We start from the raw sequence: 25,878 nt of genomic DNA, 5'->3' as shown, positions 1-25,878 counted from the left end.
TGTCGTTGTGACTGAAGTCTGGGGCTTGCGGGAGCTGAAGGAGGAAGGATGGGGGGAAAAGGCGAGAAACAGCGAAACTGAGGAGAGGAATGGAGCCGGAGGATGGACTGGATGCTTCATAAACACGAGGTGTCGGTCTCTAGACCCGAATGAGAAGCTACCGGACCCGCGTTTGCACCAAATCGAGCAAAGCTGCCGACCTCCTCCGGTCACAGGCTGGAGTTAACGGCCGCCATCTTTCTAGGGTCAATGCGCAGCAGGGCGCATGCGCGGTCATCCCTGTCCCTGTCGGCAGGAGGAGAGAATATTGTGAATTTCTATCCTGGACTGACATGGGTGGATTTTGGAAACTCCTTTCACAGGGGATTAGGAGGGGAGGATTTACACACAGCAAATTCAAATCAAGAGAAATGTTTGTCTCTACTCTATTTCTATCCTGAGTTGACTGATTAATTTTGTAAACCAAAACAATAACTCCTGTTATGACAGATTGAACAGGTTGGAGCTTTCTTTTTCCTTTAGAAAAGGGAAGAGTTCGCAGTGAGATGATAGAGGCCTTTACAATGGTCAATGAGTTGGACGTGGTAGATATGGAGAGAATGTTTTCACTTGAAATTTCTTGACTCAGAGAGTGGTTACCATGTGAAACTCACAGGAAACCTTTGAGATAATTTTGAAAGGAAACTAGATGAGTACTTGAGGGAAATGGGAATAGAAAGATAAGCTGAAAGGACGAGATGAGGTGCATGGAATGGGAGGAGAAGCATGTGGTGTATAAAAACCAGCAGAGTAGTTGGACAGAATGGCCTTTGTTTTTTGAATATTTTGAGTATTTCAATGTGAACTCCTTTTACAGGGTATTCAGAGGGTTCGATTTGCAGATGGGAAATTCAAACCAAACATCGTGTCAAGATCTGATAGAGTCACTCGATTAATCAGAACCTGAATATCATCGGCCTTTGAATTTGGAAGGAGAAATGTTTGTCTGTCCTGACTGTAAGGAAAGATTTCAAACAACATTGTGACTGAATAGCATTGAGACATACACACATGAGTGAGAGTGTTCCAGTGCACTGATTGGAAAGAATTTTAACCAGTAACGCAGCCTGAAAAAAAAGTGCACCATTCACAGCAGGAAGGGACTGTACACGTGTTCTGTGTGTGGATGAGGCTTCAACTGATTGTCAAATATGGAGAGAAACAAGGACATCCACACCATGGAGAAACCGTGGTAATGTGGGGACTGTGGGAAGGGATTCAATTACCCATCTGAGTTGGAAACTCATCAATGTATTCACACTGGGGAGAGGCCGTTCACCTGCTCTGTGTGTGGGAAGGGATTCACTCAGTCATCCAGCCTCTACACACACCAGCATGTTCATACTGGTGACAGGCCATTCACCTGCCTTGAATGTGGGAAGGGATTTAATGCATTATCAACCCTCCGGACTCACCAGCAGGTTCACTCTGATCAAAGACCATTTAAATGTTCTGACTGTGAGAAGAGCTTTAAAAGCAGAAAGGATCTACTGATACACCAACGCTCTCACACTGGGGAGAGGCCATTCACCTGCACATTGTGTGGGAAGAGATTCACTCAGTCATCCCACCTCCTGACACACCAACTTGTTCATACAGATAAGAGACCTTTTAAATGTTCTGACTGTGAGAAGAGCTTTAAAAGTAAAAAGGATTTACAGAACCACCAACACACTCTGACTGGGGAGAGGCCATTCACCTGCTCCGTGTGTGGGAAGGGATCCACTTGTTCATGCCACCTTCTGAAACACGCATTTGTTCACGCTGATCAGAGACTGTTCCATTGTTCTCAGTGTGAGAAAAAATTTAAAAGCAAAAAGGATCTTCTGAAACATCAACACACACACTGGGGAGAGGCCGTTCACCTGCTCTATCTGTGGGAAGGGATTCACTCGGTTAGCCCACCTGGTGAGACACCATTGAGTTCACACTGGGGAGAGGCTGTTCACCTGCACTGAATGTGGGCAGGAATTAATTGATTCATCTGACCTTCTGATACACCAGCGAGTTCACACTGGGGAGAGACCGTACACTTGCCTCTTGTGTGGGAACAGATTCACTCAGTCATCCCGTCTCACTACACACCAACTTGTTCACACTGATCAGAGACCTTTTAAATGTTCTGACTGTGAGAAGAGATTTAAAAGTAAAAGGAATCTGCTGACACACCAGCACGTTCACACTAGGGAGAGACCGTTCACCTGCTCCATGGGTGGGAAGGGATTCGCTCAGTCAAACAACCCGCTGAGACACCAGCAAGTTCACATGTGACAGCGGGGGTTGGATTCTGCTGTTATTGCTGCTTTTAACCTCATCCAGGACTGAATCATGTCTGGATACCTGTTTCCAATGGGGTTCCACAGTTTTGTGGTTTATATCAATGATATAGACTTAAATGTAGGGGCAACAATTAAGAAATTTGCAGATGATACAAAAGCTGCTGGTGTGTTTAACAATGAGGAAGGAAGCCATGGACTGCGGGAAGATATCATTGGACTGGTCAGATGGGCAGGAAAATGGCAAATGGAATTCAATCTGGAGCAGTGTGAGATAATGAATTTGGGAGGGCAACAAGACAATAAATGGGTTAATGCTGAGAAGTATAGAGGAACAGAGGGACCTTGGGGTGCATATCCACAGATCCCTGAATGTGGATGGACCGGTAGATCAGGTGGTCAAGAAAGCATTTGGGGCACTTTCCTTTCTTGTCTGGAGCCTAGAATATAAAAGCAAGGAGATTATGTTAGGATTGTATGAAACACTAGTTAGAGCACAGTTAGAGTACTGAGTACAGTTTTGGTCACCGCATTAAACAACTAAAAAGTAAGACTAGATACATTAATTATCATAAAACTGAAGTCAATTTGATAATTTGTCTTATATTTACAGTCAGTGTTTCATCAAATCTAGGAGATAAAGATGAATCTAACTAACAAGGAATTTTAAAAGTGAAGAAGTCTTAATTTTTCAGTAATGTAAACTCTGAGGTGTTTAGATAATAAGAGTTCAGAAAAACATTTCACTTAACTCCCTATAAAAATAAGGCGACTTCAGCACAATGGAAGAAGCTGATTAGCGAGTAGCCGCTGAAACTTTATTTATTTTGATTGTAAGTTTATTTTTCTTAAGTCAGTTAATAATTAGATAAATAGACATGGCACAGCATCTCAGTCCCATGGACTGCACATCCCGTTTCATTTGGGAAAACCAGGACACTCCTCGTATCTTAGACAATCAGAACTGCAGGAAGTGTCATCAGCTGAAGCAGCAGGATGCAAAGGGAAATGGTCAAATGGTATTTCTGTGCCTGGAAAACTGTTTCCAGTTGGGTTCTGGATGGCTCAGGATGAGGTTTATGCTTATTGTGTCATATATCAATGATTTATAGGGAGCATGATTAAGACATTTCCAGCCTTGTTGTTGACAGTAGGAAGAAAGCTGTAGATTGCAGGAAGATATCAATAGACTGATCAGGAGGGCAGGGATGTAGTAGGTGGAGATTAGCCTGGAGAATAGTGAAGTATTACCTCAGTGAGGTCATAAATACATTTAAGGAGGGCAAACACGGCAAAGGGAAAGAATATTACTGGTATGATAGTGAGAAATGTAGAGGAACAGAGGGACATTGGAATGCATGTCCACAGATCCCTGAAGGTGACAGGAGAGGTAGATAAGGTGATTAAAAAATCAGACAGGATACTTTCCATTATTAACTGAGACACAAATACAGGAGCAGGGAATATTTCCAGCATTTTCTGTTGATGAAAGATCACAGACATAAAACTCCTCTCTTTCCACAGATGCTGCCAGAGCTGCTGAGTATTTCCAGCATTTTCTGTTTTTATTACAAGATCAAGGAGGTTATACTAGAGCTGAATAAAACACTGGTTAGACTACAGCTAGATTACTGAGTACAGTTCTGGTCACTGCATTACAGGAAGGATGCGTTCACACCACAGAGGAGGTTTACGAGGATGTTGACAGGACTGGAGAATTTTACCTGTGAGGAAAGATCAGATAGACTGGGATTGTTTTCCTTGGAACAGAGGAGGCTGAGGGGAGATTTAACAGGTGTATAAAACTATGAGGGGCCCAGATAGCGTGGATAGGAAGGACCTATTTCATTAAAGAAAGGTCAATAACCAGGGGGTTTCCATTTAAAGTAATTTGCACAGGATCGGGAGGGTGAGGGATTCGCTGAATCATCCCATCTGTGGAGACACCGGCCAGTTCACACTGGGGAGAGGACGTTCACCTGCTCTGTGTGTGGGAAGGGATTCAGTCAGTTATCCACTCTGCTGAGACATTAGCCAGTTCACTCTGGGAAGAGGCCGTTCACCTGTTCTGAGTGTGGGAAGGGATTCACTCGAGTGTCATCATCAAGAGTGGCTCGGTGGCACCATTAGTGACCGAGCTGGCTGAGTCCTAAAGGGCAAAGCTGCTAGACTGAGTCTGCAGCAGGTGCTGAGAGAACCAACAAGAGCGGAAAACATACTTGACCTCATCCTCATCAACCTGTCTGCTGCAGATGCATCTGTACATGACAGTATCAGTTGGAGTGACCACTGCACAGTTGCTGTGGAAGCAAAATCCGGCCTTCATATTGAGGATACCCTCCGTCGTGTTGTGTGGTATTATCACTGCACTAAATGGGATAGATTTCAAACAGATATAGCAACTCAAAACTGGGTATCCATGAGATGTTGTGGGCCATCAGCAGCAGCTGACATGCACTCGAACACAATCTGTGACCTCATGCCCCGACATATCTCCCACTCTACCATTACCACCAAGCCAGGGGATCAACCCTGGTTCAATGGAGAGTGCAGGAGGGCATGCCAGGAGCAGCACCAGGCATACCTTAAAATGAGGTATCAACCTGGTGAAGCTGTAGCAGAGGATTACTTGCATGCCAACAGCATAAGTAGCAAGTGATAGACAGAGCTAAGCGATCCCACAACCAACGGATCAGATCTAAGCTCTGCAGTCCTGCCACATCCAGTCATGAATGGTGGTGGACAATTAAGCAACTCACTGGAGGAGGAGGCTCCACAAATATCCCCATCCTCAATGATGGGGGAGCCCAGCACATCAGTGCAAAAGGTAAGGCTGAAGAATTTGCTACAGTCTTCAACCAGAAGTGCCAAGTGGATGATCCATTCCGACCCCCTTCAGAGGTCCCCAAAATCACAGATGCCAGTCTTCAGCCAATTCGATTCCACGTGATATCAAGGAATGGCTGGAGGTACTGGATAGTGCAAAGGCTATGGGCCCTGACAATATTCCAGCAATAGTATTGAACACTTGTGCTCCAGAACTTTCCACATCCATAAACAAACTGTTCCAGTACAGCGACAACACTGGCATCTACCCGGCTTTGTGGAAAATTGCCCAGGTATGTCCGGCCTAGGTATGTCCTGTACACAAAAAACAGGACAAATCCAACCCGGCCAGTTACCGCCCCTTCAGTCTACCCTTGATCATCAGTAAAGTAGTGGAAGGGGTCATCAACAGTGCTATCAAGCAGCACTTGCTTAGCAATAACCAGCTCACTGATGCCCAATTTGGTTTCTGCCAAGTCCACTCAGATCCTGACCTCATTACAGCCTTGGTTCAAACATGGACAAAACATCTGAACTCCCAAGGTGAGGTGAGAAAGACTGCCCTTGGCATCAAGGCTGCATTTGACTGAATGTGGCATCAAGGAGCCCTAGCAAAACTGGAGTCAATGGGAATCAGGGGGAAAACTCTCCACTGGGTGGAGTCATATCTAGCACAAAAGAAGATGGTTGTGATTGTTGGAAGTCAGTCATCCCTGATCCAGGACATGACTGCATTATTTCCTCAGGCCCAACCACCTTCAGCTGCTTCACCAATGGTCAGAAGTGGGAATTTTCGCTGATGATTGCACAATTTTCAGCACCATTCACGACTTAGCTACTGAAGAAGTCCATGTCCAAATGCAGCAAGACCTGGACAATATCCAGGCTAAGGTTGACAAGTGGCAAGTAACATTTGCGCCACACAAGTGTCAAGCAATGACCATCTCCGGCAAGAGAGAATATAACCATCACCCCTTGATGTTCAATGGTATTACCATCACTGAATCCCCCACGATAAACATCCTGGGGGTTACCATTGACCGGAAATTAAACTGGACTAGCCATATAAATAATGTGGCTACAAGAGAATGTCAGAGGCTAGGAATCCAGTGATGAGTAACTCACCTGACTTCCCAAAGTCTGTCCACCCTCTACAAGGCGCAAGTCAGGAGTGTGATGGAACACTCCCCGCTTGCCTGGATGAGTGTAGCTCCCAGAACACTCAAGAAGCTTGACACCGCCGAGGACAAAGCAGTCCCCTTGTTTGGCACAACATTCACAAACATTCACTCCCTCCACCACTGACACACTGTCGCAGCAGTGTGTACCATCCACAAGATGGACTGCAGGAATTCAGCCAGGATCCTTTAACAGCACCTTCCAAAACCATGACTACTCCCATCTAGAAGGACAAGGGCAGCAGATAGATGGGAACACCACCGCCTGGAAGTTCCCCTCCAAGTCACTCACCATCCTGACTTGGAAATACATCACTGTTCCTTCACTGTCGCTGGGTCAAAATCCTGGAATTCCCTTCCTAACAGCACTGTGGGTGTACCTACACCACATAGACTGCAGCGGTTCAAGAAGGCAGCTCACCATCACCTTCTCAAGGGCAATTAGGGATGGGCAATAAATGCTGACCCAGCCAGTGAAGCCCACATCCCATGAATGAATAAAGAAAATGTCTTTTGTGAGGACAAAAAAGGCCAAGTACAGTGGTTGATGCTGTTCCTTGAATTTTTGGGGGGTTTGCCGCACAGTGAAGATTATGTCTGTTGTTCTTCTCGATGGGGGAAAACCGCACTGTGACTCTGGAAGGAGCTCTTTGGCCACTAAGAGAAGGTGATTGAGGAGGATCCTTGCAATGATCTTCCCAGTGGCAGGCAGCAGGGAGACTCCTCTGTAATTACCACATTCGGACTTGTCTCCCTTCTTGGAGACAGTCACAACCAGAGGGTCCCAGAGATCCCCTGGCATGCATTTTTCTTCCCAGATCAGGAATATGAGGTTGTGGAGCTATGCCAGGAGTGTAACTTCACCGTGTTTCAGAATTTTAGCAGGAATTCCACCTGCTCCGGAAGCCGTGTTGTTTCTCAGCTGTTGAATGGCTTTTTCACTTTTGCTGTGGATCGTGGTAGCACTGAGACTGAGCCAGATAGGGTATTGAGGAATGGAGTTGAATGGTAAGACCCGAGGAATTAGAGGATCAGGGGGACCTTGGTGTCCATGTCCATAGATTCTTGAAGGCAGCAGGACAGGTGTATAAGGTGGTTAAGAAGGCATATGGGACAATTGCCTTTATTAGTCGAGGCATACAAGAGCAGGGAGGTTACGTTGGAGCTGTATAAAATGTTAGTTAGGCCACATCTGGAGTACTGTGTGCAGATCTGGTTGCCACACAATAGGAAGAATGTGATTGCACTGGAGGTGGTGCAGAGGAGATTCACCAAGATGTTGCCTGGGCTGGAGCATTTCAGCCATGACGAGAGGCTAAATAGGCTGGGGTTATTTTCCTTAGAGCAGAGAAGGCTGATTGAAATGTATAAAATTATGTGGTGGGAAGATAGGAAGAAATCTTTCCCCTTAGTGGAGGGGTCAATAACCAGTGGGCATAGATTTAAGGTAAGGGGCTGGAGGTTTAAAGAGGATTTGAGAATTTTTTTTTCACCCAGAGGATGCGGAGTATCTGGAACTCTGCCTGAGGGGATGGTAGAAGCGGGAACCCTCACAACAATTAAGAAGTATTTAGATGACCACTTGAAATGCCATAGCATACAAGGCTACGGGACAAATGCTGGAAAATGGGATTAGAGTAGATAGGGGCTTGATGGCCGGCACGGACATGATGGGCCAAAGGGCCTCTTTCCATGCTGTAAAACTCTATGACTCTATGAAGTATAAATTGTTGTTCCTTTTACATTTGGCACTCTTGTGAATTGTCCTGATGAATACAAGATGAAAAGCTTCGACACGTGTCTTTCTTCAGCAATACTCAAGTTCTGTATATTCAAGTGATTATTTGTATTTCAATTATATTCCTTCTCCTTGTAACCTGTCTTAGCATTCTGTCCATCAAGCAAACCAGGAGGAAAGTAGATGCTGTGATTATCTCAGGATGTTGTTCTGTATTTTACACTATCTCCAACTAGGGATGATCACCCAGGGTGACAATGGACCACTCAATTTATTGTTTGTTGTTTCCTATGTCCCAGGTGTTGTTCAATATTGATTTAAAGTTCAGAGAAAACAGTGGAATTGTATGAACAAATCCACTCACTGTTACTGGAGGATACTGCTTACCTGAATTCCTCTAACATTGTGGTCCTCACAGACACTGATACTTTATCCTCAGTGCTGCTGAGGCTGAATACAAGAGCAGGGAGGTTATGTTGGAGCTGTATAAAATGTTAGCTAGGCCACCTCTGGAGTACTGTGTGCAGTTCTGGTCGCCACACAATAGGAAGGATGGAGAAGGTGCAGAGGAGATTCACAAAGATGTTGCCTGGGCTGGAGCATTTCACCTATGACAAGTGACTAAATAGGTTGGGGTTGTTTTCCTTCGAGCAGAGAAGGCAGTCTGCTCCTGTCCACCTGATGAGACAGGAAGTATGCCTGTGTGAATGTGGTTCTCTGTGTATGAGTATGTGGTTGTGTGTTCATGGATGTCTGTGCTGCTTCTTATTAGCTGTAACACAAACCTTCCTCTCTCTGAGCAGTTGATATTGGTTCTCTGAGAATCCCATTGAGTAATTTGAATGGTACCATTGAGGGATTCTTCATCCAGGGTGAAATCACATGTGCTGTGTAAAACTTGGCATCTATGCATCCAGGCCCCACTTTTCCTGGAACAACATGAAGTGTCTGCTACTTCGAAGGTCCTTCTCTTTCCCCTCAATATTATCCTCAGATTGTTCACAAATTCCTTGTGTACGTCATCCTCCAACACGTCTATGGTCGCCACTTTAAATACTTCCATCAGTCTTAGCAACAGATAGCAATGGAATTGCTGCTATCACAAGAATCAGTTCTGAAACACTGTCACTCTGATCCAGATCTTCCCACATAACACCAATCCCATCTGAGTTCCACATTTTAATGCGATTGTCCAATCCAGAAAACATATATATTTTAAATCTTTTAAACCTGATTCAACATATCTGATCCACACAAACTATGAGATTGTATTTGAGATCAATTATTCCTTTATAATCTGTGCTGTTCTGAATGCTGACAGTATTAATCTTCTCCCTAAGATAAAAGCAAAATACTGCAAATGTTGGAAATCTGAAATGAAAACAGAAAATGCTGGACAAACTCAGCAGGTCTGGCAGCTTCTGTGGAGAGAGAAACAGAGTTAACGTTTTGAGTCCATATGAATCTTCTTCAGAGCTAAAGGGGAGTAGAAATGTGATGGATTTCATACTGTTTAAGAAGGGGTGAAACAGGAGGAGCAAAATAGAACGTCAGGATAGTTGGGAGCCAAGGAGAAATTTGACAAGACGTCATGGACACAAAACAACGGAAGCATTAATGGTTATGTTTGAGTTTTGGTAAACACCTTGTCAAACACCAGGAGGGAAATGAAAAACAATGACGGTGAACAGGGTCAAAGGGAAATCCCATCCGGGAGAAGAGCAGAACTTCTTTAACCTTTTTTTTTGCAAAAATATACTTTATTCATAAAATATCTTCAACAACATTTCAAACCATTTCAAAATCACTATCACAAAAATACAGTCAGGTTCAACTTTTACAACGTCTATCATGAAATGCATCAATACAATAAATGAATATTACAATTATTTGCAGACATTCATTTTGAGCTGTACAGCCCGAAGGGATTTAAACAGTTCCCAGTCCCTCAGTGCACTGTGGCAGAAAGGTCTTAGACAGCGACCTTTCCCCATTGCGCCTTTGCAGCAGCTGCCCCAAGCTTTAGTGCGTCCCTCAGCACGTAGTCCTGGACTTTGGAATGTGCCAGTCTGCAACACTCGGTCAGGGACAACTCTTTGCACTGGAAGACCAACAAGTTTCGGGCAGACCAAAGAGCATCTTTCACCGAGTTGATGATCCTCCAGCAGCAGTTGATGTTTGTCTCGGTGTGTGTCCCTGGGAACAGCCCGTACAGCACAGAGTCCTGTGTCACAGAACTGCTTGGGATGAACCTCGACAGAAACCACTGCATCTCTCTCCAGACCTTCTTTGCAAAGGCACAATCTACAAGGAGGTGGACAACGGTCTCTTCCCCACCACAGCCACCTCGAGGGCAACATGCTGAGGGGATGAGACTCCTGGCGTGTAGGAAGGATCTGATGGGGAGGGCCTTTCTCACCACCAGCCAAGCTACGTCTTGGTGCTTGTTGGAAAGTTCTGGTGATGAGGCATTCTGCCAAATAACTTTGACAGTCTGCTCGGGGAACCATCCCACAGGATCCACCCTCTCCTTTTCCCACAGGGCCTCAAAGACGTTACGTGCCGACCACTGCCTGAGGGATTTGTGGTCAAAGCTGTTTCTCTGCATAAATTTTCCCATGAGGGACAGGTGGTACGGCACGGTCCAACTACTTGGAGTGTTCCGCGGCAGCGAGGCCAGACCCATCCTTCGCAACACCGGGGACAGGTAGAACCTCAGCACGTAGTGACACTTGGTGTTTTTGTACTGAGGGTCTACGCACCGCTAGATGCAGCCACACACAAAGGTGGCCATCAGTATGAGGGCAATGTTGGGCACGTTTTTTCCCCCTTTATTTAGAGGCTTGTACATCGCGTCCTCCGATCCATTTTCGACCTCCTAAAGCGGAAGATGGCTCAGGTGATCGCCACCTCACAGGAGTGTGGAATGGGCCAGACCTGCGCCACGTACAGCAACAGCGAGAGTGCCTCACACCTGATGACCAGGTTCTTACCCGCAATGGAGAGGGAGTGTCGCTCCCACATGCCCACTTTCCTTTTCACCATGGACACTCGCTCCTTCCAGTTTCTAACGCATGCCCTGGTCCCTCCGAACCATATCCCCAGCACCTTCAGGCCGTCAGACCTGACAGTGAAGGGGACAAAGGATTGGTCAGCCCATCTCCCGAAGAACATGGCCTCGCTCTTCCCACGATTTACCTTGGCTCCCGAGGCCAGTTCGAACTGGTCGCAAATGTGGATCAGTCTGCGCACCGACAGCGGATCCGAGCAGAAGACGGCTCTGCATGTACAGGGGGCTTTGATCTGAGTGCCTCCACTGCCTGGGATCGTCACTCATCTTATGTCCGGATCCTTCCTGATGGACTCAGCAAAGGGTTCTATGCAACACATGAAAAGAACAGGCGAGAGAGGACAGCCCTGCCTGACTCCAGATTTAATCAGAAAGCTATCTGATTCCCACCCATTGATTGAGACTGCGCTACTGATGTTAGTGTAGAGCAGTTGGATCCAATTGCGAATTCCCTCCCCAGACCCCATTTTGGAGAGCACATCCACCATGTAGGTGTGTGATATTCTGTCAAAGGCCTTCTCCTGATCCAGGCTGATGAGGCAGGTATCCACATCCCTGTCCTTCTTTAACCTTCTCTGTAACCTGTCCTAACCCTTCTGCCAGTTCATTTTTCTCCTTATTCTAATGGTGACATTCCCTGTCTGCCCAGTTATTCCTTTAAGTCAGACCTTGAATTGTTTGTGCCTTGTTTCATCATGTTCCCACATTTCACTAACAAATGTTGAAATGTTTGCTCCACACCCACAGGGTTTCATCTGTTTAAAGCCACAAACAGAAAGGTCCAGTTTTAATTAGCACTTTTCTTAGATAATATCACCACCTTCAACACCTCTTTGATCCTTTTGTCTGTGACATCTGCTCCTATCACTGCTTGCTTGTCCCTACAACCACCCCACCCTCAACTTCTCTCCCCCCCACCTTAAACCAGCTTATATTTCACCCCTCTCCTAACTATACTTCAGTTCTGTTGAAGGGTCGTGTGGACCCAAAACGTCGACTCTTCTCTTCTCCACCGATGCTGCCAGACCTGCTGAGTTTTTCCAGGTAATTCTGTTTTTGTTTTGGATTTCCAGCATCCGCAGTAGTTTTTTGTTTTCATTTAGGTCCAGTTTTCTCCTGGAGTTTGAGACAAATCAGCTTTCAAAATGATGCAGAGTTTCAGCCAATGAGGGAGATCCGGGCTCAGCCCCGCCCCTCATTCACTCCGATTGGTTGAAGAACCAGGCGCTCCTGCTCTGTCCTCCAGTCCCGCCCCCTCTTCCTATTGGTCCGGAGCTGCTGACAATCAGGCGAGGACAGTGGGCTGGAGCATGCGCATTGCGGTTGGACACCAGTGCGCAGGCGCACTGTCGAAGAGTTTGGAGCATGCGCAGTGCGATTGATGTCCTTGCGGGAAGAGGCGCCTGTTTGTCTCGGAGAAGCGGAGTCAGAGCGAGGCGGTGGGTGGGAGGATTTGCAAACATTTTGTGGATCCGCAAACCCTGAGGAATAATTGTCAGCTCCTGGTTTGCAGCTGCGGGGCTTCTCCCTCCCGGGAACAGGCCCAGGTTCACGGCCGCCATCCTGGCTCAGCGAGTGGAGGATGGTTCACATCAGAGGATGGGGGAGGGGGGACAATAAATAAGAGGTTACACTTTGGGCTCAAATCAATGAGGAATCTGATCTGTGGGAAGGAAGGAAACCCTGGGAGGTGGGCGGGGAGGATTCAGAAACACCCGCTGGAGGCCCCAAACCCCCAATAAGACTCATTGATTTTATTGTCAGTCTGCAGACAGGAGCTGGAGAACTGAACCTAGGCAGAGGAGAGGGAGGGAGAAAACTGGGAGTGGAGGAAAGAAGTAATGAGATGGGTTTGGATTTCAGCCTAGGGAGGAGGGAGAGTGTATGGGACGGGGATTTACAGCTTTGGGGAAACGAGAGGAAGAAATGGTCCATAGAAACTAGAATTGTCTGTTCTGAATTTCTAGGCTGTGCTGACAGTTAAGAGTTTTGTAAACTCCTTTTGCAGGAAGTTAGAAGGGGAAGATTTACAGAGGGAAGCTCAAATCAAACTTCACATCAAGATTTAAAACTGTCACTTGATTCATCAGGACCTGAATATCATCGGCAATTGAAGGTGGAAGGAGAAATGCTTGTCTGTTCTGCCTGTGGGAAAATATTTCAAACATCAGTGACTGGAAAAACACTGAGGCACACACACACCTGAGTGAGAGTGTTTAGTGAACCGACTGTGGAAAGAGCTTTAACCAGTTACACAGCCTGAAAAAACATCACACCATTCACAGTGGGGTGAGACCGTACACGTGTTCTGCTTGTGCACAAGACTTTAACTGATTATTCAACCTGGAGAGACATAAGGACTCCGGCACCATGGAAAAACCATGGAAATGTATGGATTGTGGTAAAGGATTCAATTATCCATCTCAGCTGGAAATCTATCGACGCAGTCACGCTGGGGAGAAGCCATTCACCTGTTCCGCGTGTGGGAAGGGATTCACTCAGACAACCAAACTCATGTCACACCAGCGAATTCACACTGAGGAGAGGCCATTCACCTGCCCTGTATGTGGGAAGGGATTATCATAACTCTGACATCCTGTCTTATGTTGCACCAGCGAATTCACACTGAGGAGAGGCCATTCAGCTGCACTCACTGTGAAAAGAGGTTCAGGTCTTCATCTGACCTCAGTATACACCAGCGACTTCACACTGGGCAGAAGCCATTCACTTGCTCTGTGTGTGGGAAGGGATTCACTCATTCATCTGGCCTTAGGTCACACCAGCGAGTTCACTCTGAGGAGAAGCTGTACTTCCTGCAGGAAGAGTTTCAGGCATTCATCTGCCCTTGCTGAACACCAGCGAGTTCACACTGGGGTGAGGTCGTTCACCTCTGTTTGTGGGCAGGGATTTACTCAGTCATCCAGTTTGCTGAGACACCAGCGAGTTCACACTGGGGAGAAGCCATTTAGCTGCACTTCCTGTGGAAAGAGTTTCAGGCAGTCATCCATCCTCATTGCACACCAGCGAGTTCACACTGGGGAGAGACCATTCACCTGCTCTGTATGTGGGAAGGATTTCACTGTAACATCCGCCTTCGAGTCACACTAGCAAATTCACACTGAAGAGAAGCCATTCAGCTGCACGGACTGTGGAAAGAGTTTCAGGTGTTCATCTGCTCTCCAGGCACATCAGAGAGTTCACACTGGAGACAGACCATTCACCTGCTCCGTGCGTTCACACTGGAGACAGACCATTCACCTGCTCCGTGCGTGGGAAGAGATTCACTCGGTCCTTCAACCTAGTGACACATGAGCGAGTTCATAAGTGACAGCAGGGGTTGGATTCTGCTGTTATCACTGCTGTTAATCACATCCAGGATTGATAGTTTGACAATATCAGGTTTGTTTCTGCTGATGTTAACAACCCCTATAATTGGCTGGAGTTTAATATTCTGGAGGTGTCACTGATATTCGGGGCTGCAGTGTCCCTTTTTAAAAGCTCCATCTGTAATCATTCCCCTTAATTCATGAACTGCTGGAAGGTTGGATGCGTTCCACAGGACTTGCATGAAACAACAATAATCACAATTTACAAAAACAAAGGGGACAGAGGAGATTGCAACAAAAACTTTGTCCACCAAAGGTCCTCAATCTCATCCACTGCTTTCATGACACTGTGCTCTGTACTGTACAGTTTGATGGCTCCACTTTTGAGTTTCAGGGTGAAGAATGGTGTGAAACAGGGCTGTGTCCAAGTCCCCTATTTGTTTGATATTTTCTTCTCCATGTTCCTGACCTTGGCCTTCCTTGCAGATATGGAAGGAGTTTCCCTGAATACTCAGTCAGATGGCAAACTCTACAATCTGTCCAGACTGAAGTGAAGACAAAACACAGCCTGTCTTGATCAGACTTCCTCAACACTGATGATGTCATGCTTGTGACTCAAACAGAAACTCAGCTACAAAGACTCATGGACTGTCTCTCCCATGCCTGTAACTTGTTCTCCCTCACTGTAAACATCAAGAAAACTGTGGTTTGGACACTGGTTGTCACATCTCCGTAATGATAACACTAAATAACACCCCGCTGGAAGTGGTCAGTTAATTCTGTGACTTTGGGTCCACAGTGACAGACAATCTGTCCCTTGATAGAGAATTCAATGCATGCGTAGGGAAAGCAGGTTCACTTCTGGCCGACTCACGAATCGTCCATGGAATAACATCAAGCTGCCTCTCTGCATCAAGATGCTGGTTTATGAGGCCTGTGTCCTCAGCACCTTGTTGTCTGGCTGTGAAGCATGGATGATTTACAGCGATCAGGAAAGGAAGCTCAACAACTTTCACCTTCAGTGTTTGCGGCACATTCTGGACATCTCAGGGACAGAATCAGGAATGCGGCTGTCCTCTCAAAGACAAATCACCCAAGTATGTTGGCTCTCATCAAGCAGAGGTGACTTCACTGGCTCTGAAGAAGAGTCATATCAGACTTGAAACGTTAACGCTGTTTCTCTCTCCACAGATGCTGCCAGACCTGCTGAGTTTTTCCAGAATTTTTGTTTCTACCCCATAAGAGACTGCTGGCCACTCTTCCATGGTTTTGTCCGTGTCTGGGTGGCTCTGGAGAGGGAGCATGTGGTGTCCACCCGTACGGTTGATGCTTGCCACCACCGGTGGGTACCTCAGGGTACAGAGTGTCTCAGAGACACTGGAAACAATATTCTGGTTTAGTTAGGAAGGTTCTCTTCACTCTAGTTGGGGCTTTGATACTGATTTTGGGCTTCTTTAGTTTAATTGGACAACATGTTTGAGAGAACAAGAGAAGAAAGTATGTTCTATAGAAACTAGAATTGTCTGTTCTGAATTTCTATCCTGGACAGACAGTGATGACTTTTGTGAATCTCTGTTTACAGGATATTAGAAGATGATTTGAAGATGGGAAACTCAAACCAAACATCTCATCAAGATCTGACAGAGTCACTCGATTCATCAGGACCTGAATATCATCGGCCTTTGAATGTCGAAGGAGAAATGTTTGTTCTGATTGTGGGAAAAGATTTCAAGCATCAGTGTAACTGGAAAAGCACCAAGATACACACACCCGAGTGAGAGTGTTCCAGTGCACTGACTGTGGATAGAGCTTTAACCATTTACACAGCCTGAAAAAACATCACACCATTCACAGCGGGGAGAGACTGTACATGTGTTCTGTGTGTGGATGAGGCTTCAACTGATCGTCCAACCTGGAGAGATACAAAGACACTGAGACGACGAAGAAACCGTGGAAATGTGGGGAGTGTGGGAAGGGATTCATTTGCCCATCCCAGCTGGAAGCTCATCGACGCACTCACACTGGGGAGAGACCGTACATCTGCTCCGTGTGTGGGAAGGCATTCACTCTGATGTCCAGCCTTCAGTTACACCAGCGAGTTCACACTGACGAGAGGCCTTTTAAATGCTCTGACTGTGAGAAATGCTTTAAAATCTCACCAGATCTAATTAAACACCAGCTTGTTCACACTGACGAGAGACCGTTCAGTTGTTCTCAATGTGAGAAGAGATTCAGACAGTCGTCTCACCTCATTCAACACCAGCGAGTTCACACCGGGGAGAGGCCGTACACCTGCTCCGTGTGTGGGAAGGGATTCACTTCATCATCCAACCTGGTGACACATCAACGGATTCACACAGGGGAGAAGATATTCGCCTGCTCTGTGTGTGGGAAGGGGTTTTCTCAGTCATCAAACCTGCTCAGACACCAGCAAGTTCACACTGGGGAGAGGCCGTTCACCTGCTCTGTGTGTGAGAGGAGATTTGCTCGATTGTCTCACTTGCTGACACACCAGCGAGTTCACAAGTGACTGTAGAGGTTGGATTCTGTTGTTAATGATTCCTTTGTTTCTGCTGCTGTTAGTAACCCCTGTAACTGCACCGGAGTTTAATATTCTGGATGTCTGTCAATGAGTTTAGATGAAAGCAGACAGTGCTGTTGTAAGAACATAAGGGCGAGGAGCAGGATTAGATCAGATGACCTGTCACGCCTGCTCTGCCATTCAACACGATCATGGCTGATTTCAGCCTCAATTCCACTTTCCTGCCTGTTCCCCATGATCCTTGATTCCCTGAGAGACCAAAATCCTGTCTCAGTCTAAATCTCAGTCTTCAACATCTTCAACGATGGAAACTGAAAATGAAACTTTACAGGACAGTGGGAGGCCATATGGCCCATCATGTCTGTGCCAGCCCAATCCCACTATCCAGTTCTTCATCTGTAACGTTGCAGGTTACAGAACATCAAGTTCCTAACTTTATTGATTGATGCTACAGTCAGTCTCCACCTCATTCCCACAAAATAATCACAAGAACCTGAATTGTGAATCACAATGGTGGGGCTTTTACCCAACATTCCCAGAGGTAGAGAATGTCCCCTATCCACACCACAGGAGACCAGTGCGCAGGCTCAGTGCCCCCCAGTGTTTGGAGCATGTGCAGTGTCAGTCATGACCATGGAGAGCCACTCGTTTGTCGCTTCTGCAGCTGGCCGAGGGAGAGATGGAGTCGGCGGCTGGATGGGGAGGATTTGGAAACACATTGTGGATCCGCAAACCCTGAGGAATAATTGTCAGCTCCTGGTTTGCAGCTGCAGGGCTTCTCCCTCCTGGGAACAGGCCCAGGTTAACGGCCGCTATCCTGGTTCAGCGAGTGGAGGATGGTTCACATCAGAGGATGGGGGAGGGGGGACAATAAATAAGAGGTTACACTTTGGGCTCAAATCAATGAGGAATCTGATCTGTGGAAACTATTAAGAAATGGCTCCTTGTAAAACATGACCTTGGGCAGGAAGAAAACCAGAAACCAAAATGGGACAGGAGACTGGGTTTAACTTAGTTAGAGAGAGAGAAAGAAAGAAGGATGGAAACCCTGGGAGGTGTGGAGAAACCACCTTCACAATTGCTTATTAAATCTCCACACAGTAAGTTCTGGACACAAGGTTAATGTCTGTTATCCTATATGATCGGTCAGGGTGATTCAGATTAATAGATAATTGATTTGGTTCGATAGACAATTGATTTATAGAAAAATCATCATGGTGCCAGGCACTGAATTGTGATGATGATACAAATAAAACAAGTAATCATCATTCACGACATAGTTATAGGCAATATTAAAATTTAAAAATAAATCAATAAAAGGATTGCACAATTATGATTATTTCAGCATAAAGTCATTACAATATGTTACAAAATGGGGACTCCTTAATCTATAGAATAGAAATTAAAGGTTTACTGCATTCTGCATTTTTTTATTAAAGTCCTTCGATTAAATGTTGTCAGCGTGAGTTCATTAAATTCTCAATCATTTACATCCTATTGATGAGTTTTATACAGTGGGTGATTGGGCTGTCTTGTAGTGTATTTGTCCCATAGCTTATTTGCAGGATGGTATCTTTTATCCTGAATTCCATTGCATTTACTTCCGTGTGTATGGGAGGTGCCGATGGGAGGTGGGATTCTGGAGTTTACTACTGAAGTCCAGACAGAGTTTTTCCCACATTTCAGCAAGGGAACACACATTCAGACATTTGATTGTGTAACGTTTTGTCATGAGTCACGAATGAAGTGAATTATCGAACATGTTGCTATCTCTATTGGATTTGTTAAAAGAATACAGAAAGAATTATCCAACACTTTATTTGGATTTTAGCCCCGGGAGGAGGGAAAGTATGTGGGACGGGGATTTACAGCTTTGAGGGAACAAGGGAGGAAAAAATGTTCCATAGCAACTAAAATTATCTGTTTTGAATTTCTGTCCTGGACTGACAGTGAGGATTATTGTAATCTCCTTTTACAGGGCTTTAGAAGGGGAAGATTTGCAGATCGGTAACTCAAACCAAAAATCACATCAAGATCTGACAGAATGACTCAGTTCATCAAGACCTGAACATCATCGGCTTTTGAATGTGGAAGGAGAAATGTTTGTCTGTTCTGACTGTGGGGAAAGATTTCAAACAACAGGAAAAAGCACCGAGACACACACACACCCGAGTGAGAGTGTTCCAGTGCACTGATTGTGGAATGAGCTTTAACCAGTTACACAGCCTAAAAACAAACAGAACCATTCGCTGTGTGGAGAAACCATACACGTGTTCTGTGTGTGAACGAGGCTTCAACTGATTGTCCAACCTGGAAAGACTTAAGGACACAGACACCGTGGAGAAACCATGGAAACGTGAGGACTGCGGGAAGGGATTCAATTACCCATCCCAGCTGGAGATTCATCGATGCAGTCACACCGGGGAGAGGCCGTTCACCTGCTCGATGTGTGGGGAGGGATTCACATTATAAGACCATAAGACATAGGAGCAGAAATTAGGCCATTTGGCCCATCGATTCTGCTCCGCCATTCAATCATGGCTGATAAGTTTCTCAACCCCATTCTCCCGCCTTCACCCCGTAACCTTTGATCCCCTTACCAATCAAGAACCTATCTATCTCGGTCTTAAATACACTCGATGACCTGGCCTCCAAAGCCTTCTGTGGCAATGAATTCCATAGATTCACCAGTCTCTGGCTAAAGAAGTTTCTCCTCATCTCTGTTCTAAAAGGTATTCCCTTTACTCTGAGGCGGTGCCCTCGGGTCCTAGTCTCTCCTACTAATGGAAACATCTTCCCCACATCCACTCTATCCAGGCCTTTCAGTATTCTGTACGTTTCAATCAAATCCCCCTTCATCCTTCTAAACTCCATCGAGTATAGACCCAGAGTCCTCAAACATTCCTCATATGTTAAGTCTTTCATTCCTGGGATCATTCTCGTGAACCTCCTCTGGACCCTCTCCAGGGCCAGAACATCCTTCCTGAGGTACGGGGCCCAAAATTGCTCACAATATTCTAAATGTGGTCTGACCAGAGCCTTATAAAGCCTCAGCAGCACATCCCTGCTTTTATATTCTTGTCTTCTCGAAATAAATGCCAACATTGCATTTGCCTTCCTAACTACCGACTCAACCTGCAAGTTAACCTTAAGAGAATCCTGGACTAGGACTCCCAAGTCCCTTTGCACTCCAGATTTCTGAATTCTCTCCCCGTTTAGAAAATAGTCTATGCCTCTATTCTTCCTACCAAAGTGCATGACCTCACATTTCACCACGTTCTATCCCATCTGCCACTTCTTTCCCCATTCTCCTAACCTGTCCAAATCCTTCTGCAGCCTCCCCGGCTCCTCAATACTACCTTTCCCTCCACCTATCTTTGTATCATCTGAAAACTTAGCCAGAATGCCCTCAGTTCCTTCATCTCGATCATTAATGTATAAAGTGAAACGTTGTGGTCCCAACACTGACCCCTGCGGAACTCCACTAGTCACCGGCTGCCATCCTGAGAAGGACCCTCTTATCCCCACTCTCTGCCTCCTGCCAGATAGCCAATCTTCTATCCATGCTAGTACCTTGCCTCTAACACCATGGGCTCTTATCTTACTGAGCAGCCTCCTGTGTGGCACCTTGTCAAAGGCCTTCTGGAAGTTCAAGTAGATAACATCCATTGGCTCTCCTTTGTCTAACCTACTCGTTACCTCCTCAAATAATTCTAACAGATTTGTCAGGCATGACCTCCCCTTGATGAAACCATGCTGACTTTGCCCTATTTTACCATGCAATTCCAAGTATTCTGAAATCTCATCCTTAATAATGGACTCTAAAATCTTACCAACGACTGAGGTCAGGCTAATCGGCCTGTAATTTCCCGTCTTTTGCCTCACTCCCTTCTTAAACAGGGGGGTTACATTAGCAATTTTCCAGTCCTCTGGGACCCTCCCTGAGTCCAGTGATTCCTGAAAGATCACCACTAACGCCTCCACTATCTCTTCAGCTATCTCCTTCAGAACTCTGGGGTGTAATGCATCTGGTCCAGATGATTTATCAACCTTCAGACCTTCCAGTTTTCCTAGCACCTTCTCCTTGGTAATGGCCACCATACTCACCTCTGCCCTCCAACTCTCTTGAACATTGGGGATGTTACTCATGTCTTCCACCGTGTAGACTGACGCAAAGTACCTATTCAGTTCCTCCGCCATTTCTTTGTTCCCCACTACTACTTCTCCAGCGTCATTTTCCTGTGGCCCAATGTCCACTTTTGCTTCTCTCTTACCCTTCAGATATCTACAAAAACTCTTGCAATCTTCTTTTATATTACTGGCTAGTTTACCCTCATATTTAATCTTCTCCCTCCTTATTTCTTATTTAGTTGTCCTCTGTTGGTCATTGTAGGCTTCCCAATCCCCTGGTTTCCCACTGCTCTTCGCTGCATTGTATGCTTCCAGCTGTATTATCTTGTATTATCTTCCAGCTTACATATACACCAGAGGACTCACACCGGGGAGAAGCCGTTAACCTGCTCCATGTGTGGGAAGAGATTCAATTTTCTGTCTCAGCTGCTGAGACAGCAGCTCGTTCACATTGATGAGATGCTGTTTAACTGCTCTGATTGTGAGAAGAGCTTTAAAAGACGAGAGGACCTGGTCAAGCACCAGTTTGTTCACACTGAGAGACGGTTCAGTTATTCTCACTGCGGGAAAGTGTTTAGACAATCACTGAACCTCATAAAACACCAAGTTCACACCAGGGAGAGGGCACTCACCTGCCGCGTGTGTGGGAAGGGATTCACTCGACTATCTCACCTCAGTTCACACCAACTTGTTCACACTGATATCAGACCTTTCCAATGTTCTGAATGTGGGAAGAGCTTTGAAACCGCAGGTGATCTGCTGAGACACCAGCGAATTCACACTGAGGAGAAGCCGTTTATCTGCTCCATCTGCCAGAAGGGATTTATTTGTTTGACCAACCTCAAGCTGCACCAGCAAGTTCACTCTGATAGGAAACCTTTCCAATGTTCTGACTGTGAGAAAAGCTTTAAAACTACAAGGGATTTGCTGATGCACCAGCGCATTCACACAGGGGAGAGGCCATTCACCTTCTCCGTATGTGGGAAGGGATTCACCCGTTCATCCCACCAACTGACACACCAGCAGGTTCACACTGGGGAAAGGTCGTTCACCTGCAATGTGTGCGCGAAAGGATTCACTCGGCGAGCTCACCTCAATTCACATCAACTTGTTCACACTGATAACAGACCTTTCAAATGTTCAGAATGTGAGAAGACTTTTAAAACCCCAGGTGTTCTGCTGAGACACCAGCGAATTCACACTGAGGAGAGGCCCTTCACCTGCTCCATGTGTGGGAATGGATTCACTTGTTTATCCTACTTAATGAGACACCAACGTGTTCACAACTGAATGCAGGGGTTGGATTCTGCTGTTATCACTGCTGTTAATCACATCCAGGACTGAAGCAGGTTCATTCTGACAGTTGGGCTGATATTAATACCCCTGTAACTGGGCTGAAGTTTAATTCATTTGACAGATCTCAAGATATTAATGTTGTTTGAAACACAGGATGTCGGGTCCTTAATTTCTCCAAGATAAGAGAATAATTGATGTCCTGTTACTGACTGCTGGATTTTTGGGCCTTTTCTCCTTTCTAACTCTGGATTATTTCAGTTCTCATACCTTCGGTTACTCTCATGGACAAGACCCAGCTCCCCACACCTTTCAGAGTGTCTCACCTAGCCTTAGGGTCCAGGGAAGGTATCGGTAACACACCCGGGATGGGTAAACACAAAACCCAGCCTGTTAATCACTTTCAGACACTGGACTTATTGTGTGTCCCGCAGCAAAAGTCAAATAAATCAGTTTTCTGTTAAACACGGAGTATGTCGAGTCTTTTAAATAACTCGAACACAAATTTACTTCCTTTTGAAGTGCTCTCCCTTCCCCCCACCCCCCTGGTCTCCTTCATCCTCACCTCTGTAAGATTAAGGTTCAGGAGTTGCAGATTATCCAAAAAATTGTTTATTAATTATTAAGTAGCTTATTGAGAAGAATCATAGATTAAATATGATGCACAAACTAAATGGACATAAAATAACATCCGACCTGTGACAGGTGAGAGTGGTTTTGACAGCAGTCTCTTGTTCGATGTTTGCAGCTGCTTTCTCTTTTGTTCTGTCTTCTCGAGCTGACTGAGGGGTTAGGAAGTTAGGAATGTTTCTGGCGATGAGGACTGCCCCCTTTCCCTCTGAGCACCCGTTAATATACTTTATTTCTAGGGGCTGGTAGTTTACCCCATGTCAATCACTTGTTCAATCCCCCATCTGGCCAGTAACCAGAGGCAAAGTAGCCATGGTGTCACCTCCCCCTGTCCATCACTTTACCTGAAGGTCATTTTGCAGCTTATCTCATGCTTGGTGCCATCTGTTAACTCCTGCCAGACACTTGTCGAGATTCTCCTCGGCTGTTATCTTTATTTTTCCCTGGCTCTGGCTGTTAAGAACTATTTTTTCAAAGTGAGAGAGAGAGAAAAGTAACAACCTTGTGTCGAACAGTCTCATGCAATCTCTGCTGATTCAATAATAATTCTGTAATAGTCTTAAAGGTACCATTTCTTACAGCTCCCCCCTTTGAGAAGAAAATATCTTTATTCATTTCTCACAATTCTGCTTTCTAGTTAATCTAGTTATTTCTACACGAGAGCTCATTCTCCTAATTTTTTGATTACATACTGTGGATAACATACTGAAGCCATTGCTGAAAAAAAGAGATGTCTACATTTTTTGTCTTGCACTCGTCAGGACACTCGCAAGAATACCAACATAAGGGAGAAAACAACAATTTATACTATATGTGAAGAGAGTACTGATTGGTTGGCAAGTGGCATTGCCATGGAGAATGCACTGCTGATGGTGACTGACAGTTAACTGCCAAGCATTGTTTGAAATTTAAACCAGGCAGCTTGACACTGATTGGTCAGGGCATTGCCCTGAGAAATGAGTCAGTGAATGGCTATCACTTATTCTGTTTAGCTGAAACAGACGCAATGTCTGGTTACTTCAGTTGGACTTGTCTCCATTCCCGTGACGAGGGGATTTCTGTACCAGGCTGGAGGGGTAACATTTGGAGACTCTCTGTTCTCCACCAATTCCTATTCCCCTTCATTCTGGTGGATAATGGAGGTGTCATTCTGTGTAATGTGCAAGTCAGAAAGAATTGTCAGGAAGAATTAATCAGCATTTTCTAATTGGAGATGTCCCAAGACAATGATTCTCAAAGGGACACTGCAGCCCCGAGAACACAGTCAGCTGTCAATCCAGAATATTAAGCTCCAGCCCAGTTGTAAGGATGAACAACATTATTTTTCTTTATTCTTTTAGAACAGGCTTGTCCAACCTTTTCGCTCGGAGGCCCACGTTTCAGATTTTCTCTCACTCGGGGTTGGGGTGGGGGGGTGGATGAAGCACATGTTTTAGGCCTTACAGCGCTCTCTGCTCCGCCCATTCAGCACTGATTCAGTGAGGTCTCTGCCCATGTTTTCCCCATGCACAGGAACTCAATGCCTGCCTTTGTACCACCCACCACCCCCTCCCCTGGAGCTCGCCCCCTTTAGTGTTGCCCTGTGGCCCTGCTCTGCCCTTCCCTCCACAAGGGGTAACAGGGCCCAGCTCAGCCCTGCTCAAATTCACGGTGAGGTCTCCCGAGGTCCGGCTCCGCCTGCTCCGGGAACGGGGTGAAAATAAAATGGAGGCCGCCAGAAGTCGGTGGCTATCGAGTTCGAGACAGAGGTCACCCCTCACCCGAGCCCGCTAGCTCTGAGCACCGACTCCCCCCCCCCCCCACCCGAGCCCGCCAGCTCCGACCACCACCCTCCGCCCCCGAGCCCGCCAGCTCCAGGTGCCGACCACCTGCTGATCCCGCCAGCTCCAAGCTCCCAACTCCCTGAGCCGACCAGCTCTGAGCACACGCCACCCCAACCCCAAGAACCACCCCCCCACCCCACAATCCTTCCAGCTCAAAGCAAATTGAAATTTAGGTCGCCGAGGCCTCATGAGGTCCCAGGCTCCAGAGGCTGGGGTTGAGGCCGAGGTGGGGGTCCGGGTGGAGGTGAAGGTGGGGATGGGGTCAGGGTGGTGTTCAGGACCGTGTTGGAGGCCGGGGCCGAGGCAGCCCCTCCCCAGTCTGCTAGCTCCGAGCACCACCCCTCCAAGATTTAACCCTCCCCCAGCTCTGAGCACCGCATCCCCGCTCTGAACACCGCCCCAGCTCTGAGCACCCCGGCCCCCATAGCTGAAAGACCCCCCCGCCACAGCTCTGATCACCCCCTGCTCTGAGCACTACCCTCCCCAGCTCTGAGCACCCAGTCCCTGGTGAATTTACCTGTTGCTCTGAGTACCCCGGCCAGAAATGGCAATTTTAAAAACTTACGTGGCAACTGATGACATAATGCTTGACCAATCACAGGCTGTTCCCACCCTACATAGCCAGCCACTGGTGAGCCTATCAGCAGCCAATGCAGGAAGAAACTCATCTATGATTGGATGAGCAGATTCTCTGAGCATTTTTCAAAATTCAGTCTGGGGAGTCTTGGACGGTTGACTCCAACGATGTGGCAGGCCGGATGAAGATGCTTCTGGGGCCATGTCCGGCTGGGCCTTGGACAAGTCTGTTTCAGCATTTGTTGCCCATCTTTAATTGCCCTTGAACTGAGTGCCTTGCAGAGGTCAGTTAAGAGCAAAGCACATTGCTGTCAGTCTGGAGTCACACTACAGCCAGACCAGGTAAGGATGGCAGATTTCCTTAAAGGATATCAGTGAACCAGATGGGATTTTACAACAACTGATGATGGTTTCATGGTCACCATTCCTG

The 25,878-nt window shown here is 46.4% G+C and overlaps 2 protein-coding genes across 2 annotated transcripts in view; one reads left to right on the top strand and one right to left on the bottom strand.

Moving 5' to 3' along the window:
• Positions 1 to 25,878, bottom strand: part of LOC144697342 (uncharacterized) — a 427,355-nt gene that overhangs the window by 58,985 nt on the left and 342,492 nt on the right. The window lies entirely within an intron of this gene.
• On the top strand, positions 12,499 to 19,458 carry LOC144697296 (uncharacterized). Its single transcript, XM_078569259.1, has 3 exons — positions 12,499 to 12,566; positions 16,036 to 16,991; positions 18,974 to 19,458. The coding sequence occupies exon 2, from the start codon at positions 16,525 to 16,527 to the stop codon at positions 16,981 to 16,983; it is 459 nt and encodes a 152-aa protein (XP_078425385.1). The 5' UTR covers positions 12,499 to 12,566; positions 16,036 to 16,524; the 3' UTR covers positions 16,984 to 16,991; positions 18,974 to 19,458.

This window comes from Cetorhinus maximus, chromosome 23 (assembly GCF_964194155.1).
Source record: "Cetorhinus maximus chromosome 23, sCetMax3.hap1.1, whole genome shotgun sequence".
NCBI lineage: Eukaryota > Metazoa > Chordata > Chondrichthyes > Lamniformes > Cetorhinidae > Cetorhinus > Cetorhinus maximus.
This window is presented reverse-complemented; position numbering and strand designations above follow the sequence as displayed.

Excerpts from the sequence above, each read along its gene's own strand:
- LOC144697296 (XM_078569259.1), top strand. The coding sequence starts at position 16,525 with ATGTCCAGCCTTCAGTTACACCAGCGAGTTCACACTGACGAGAGGCCT.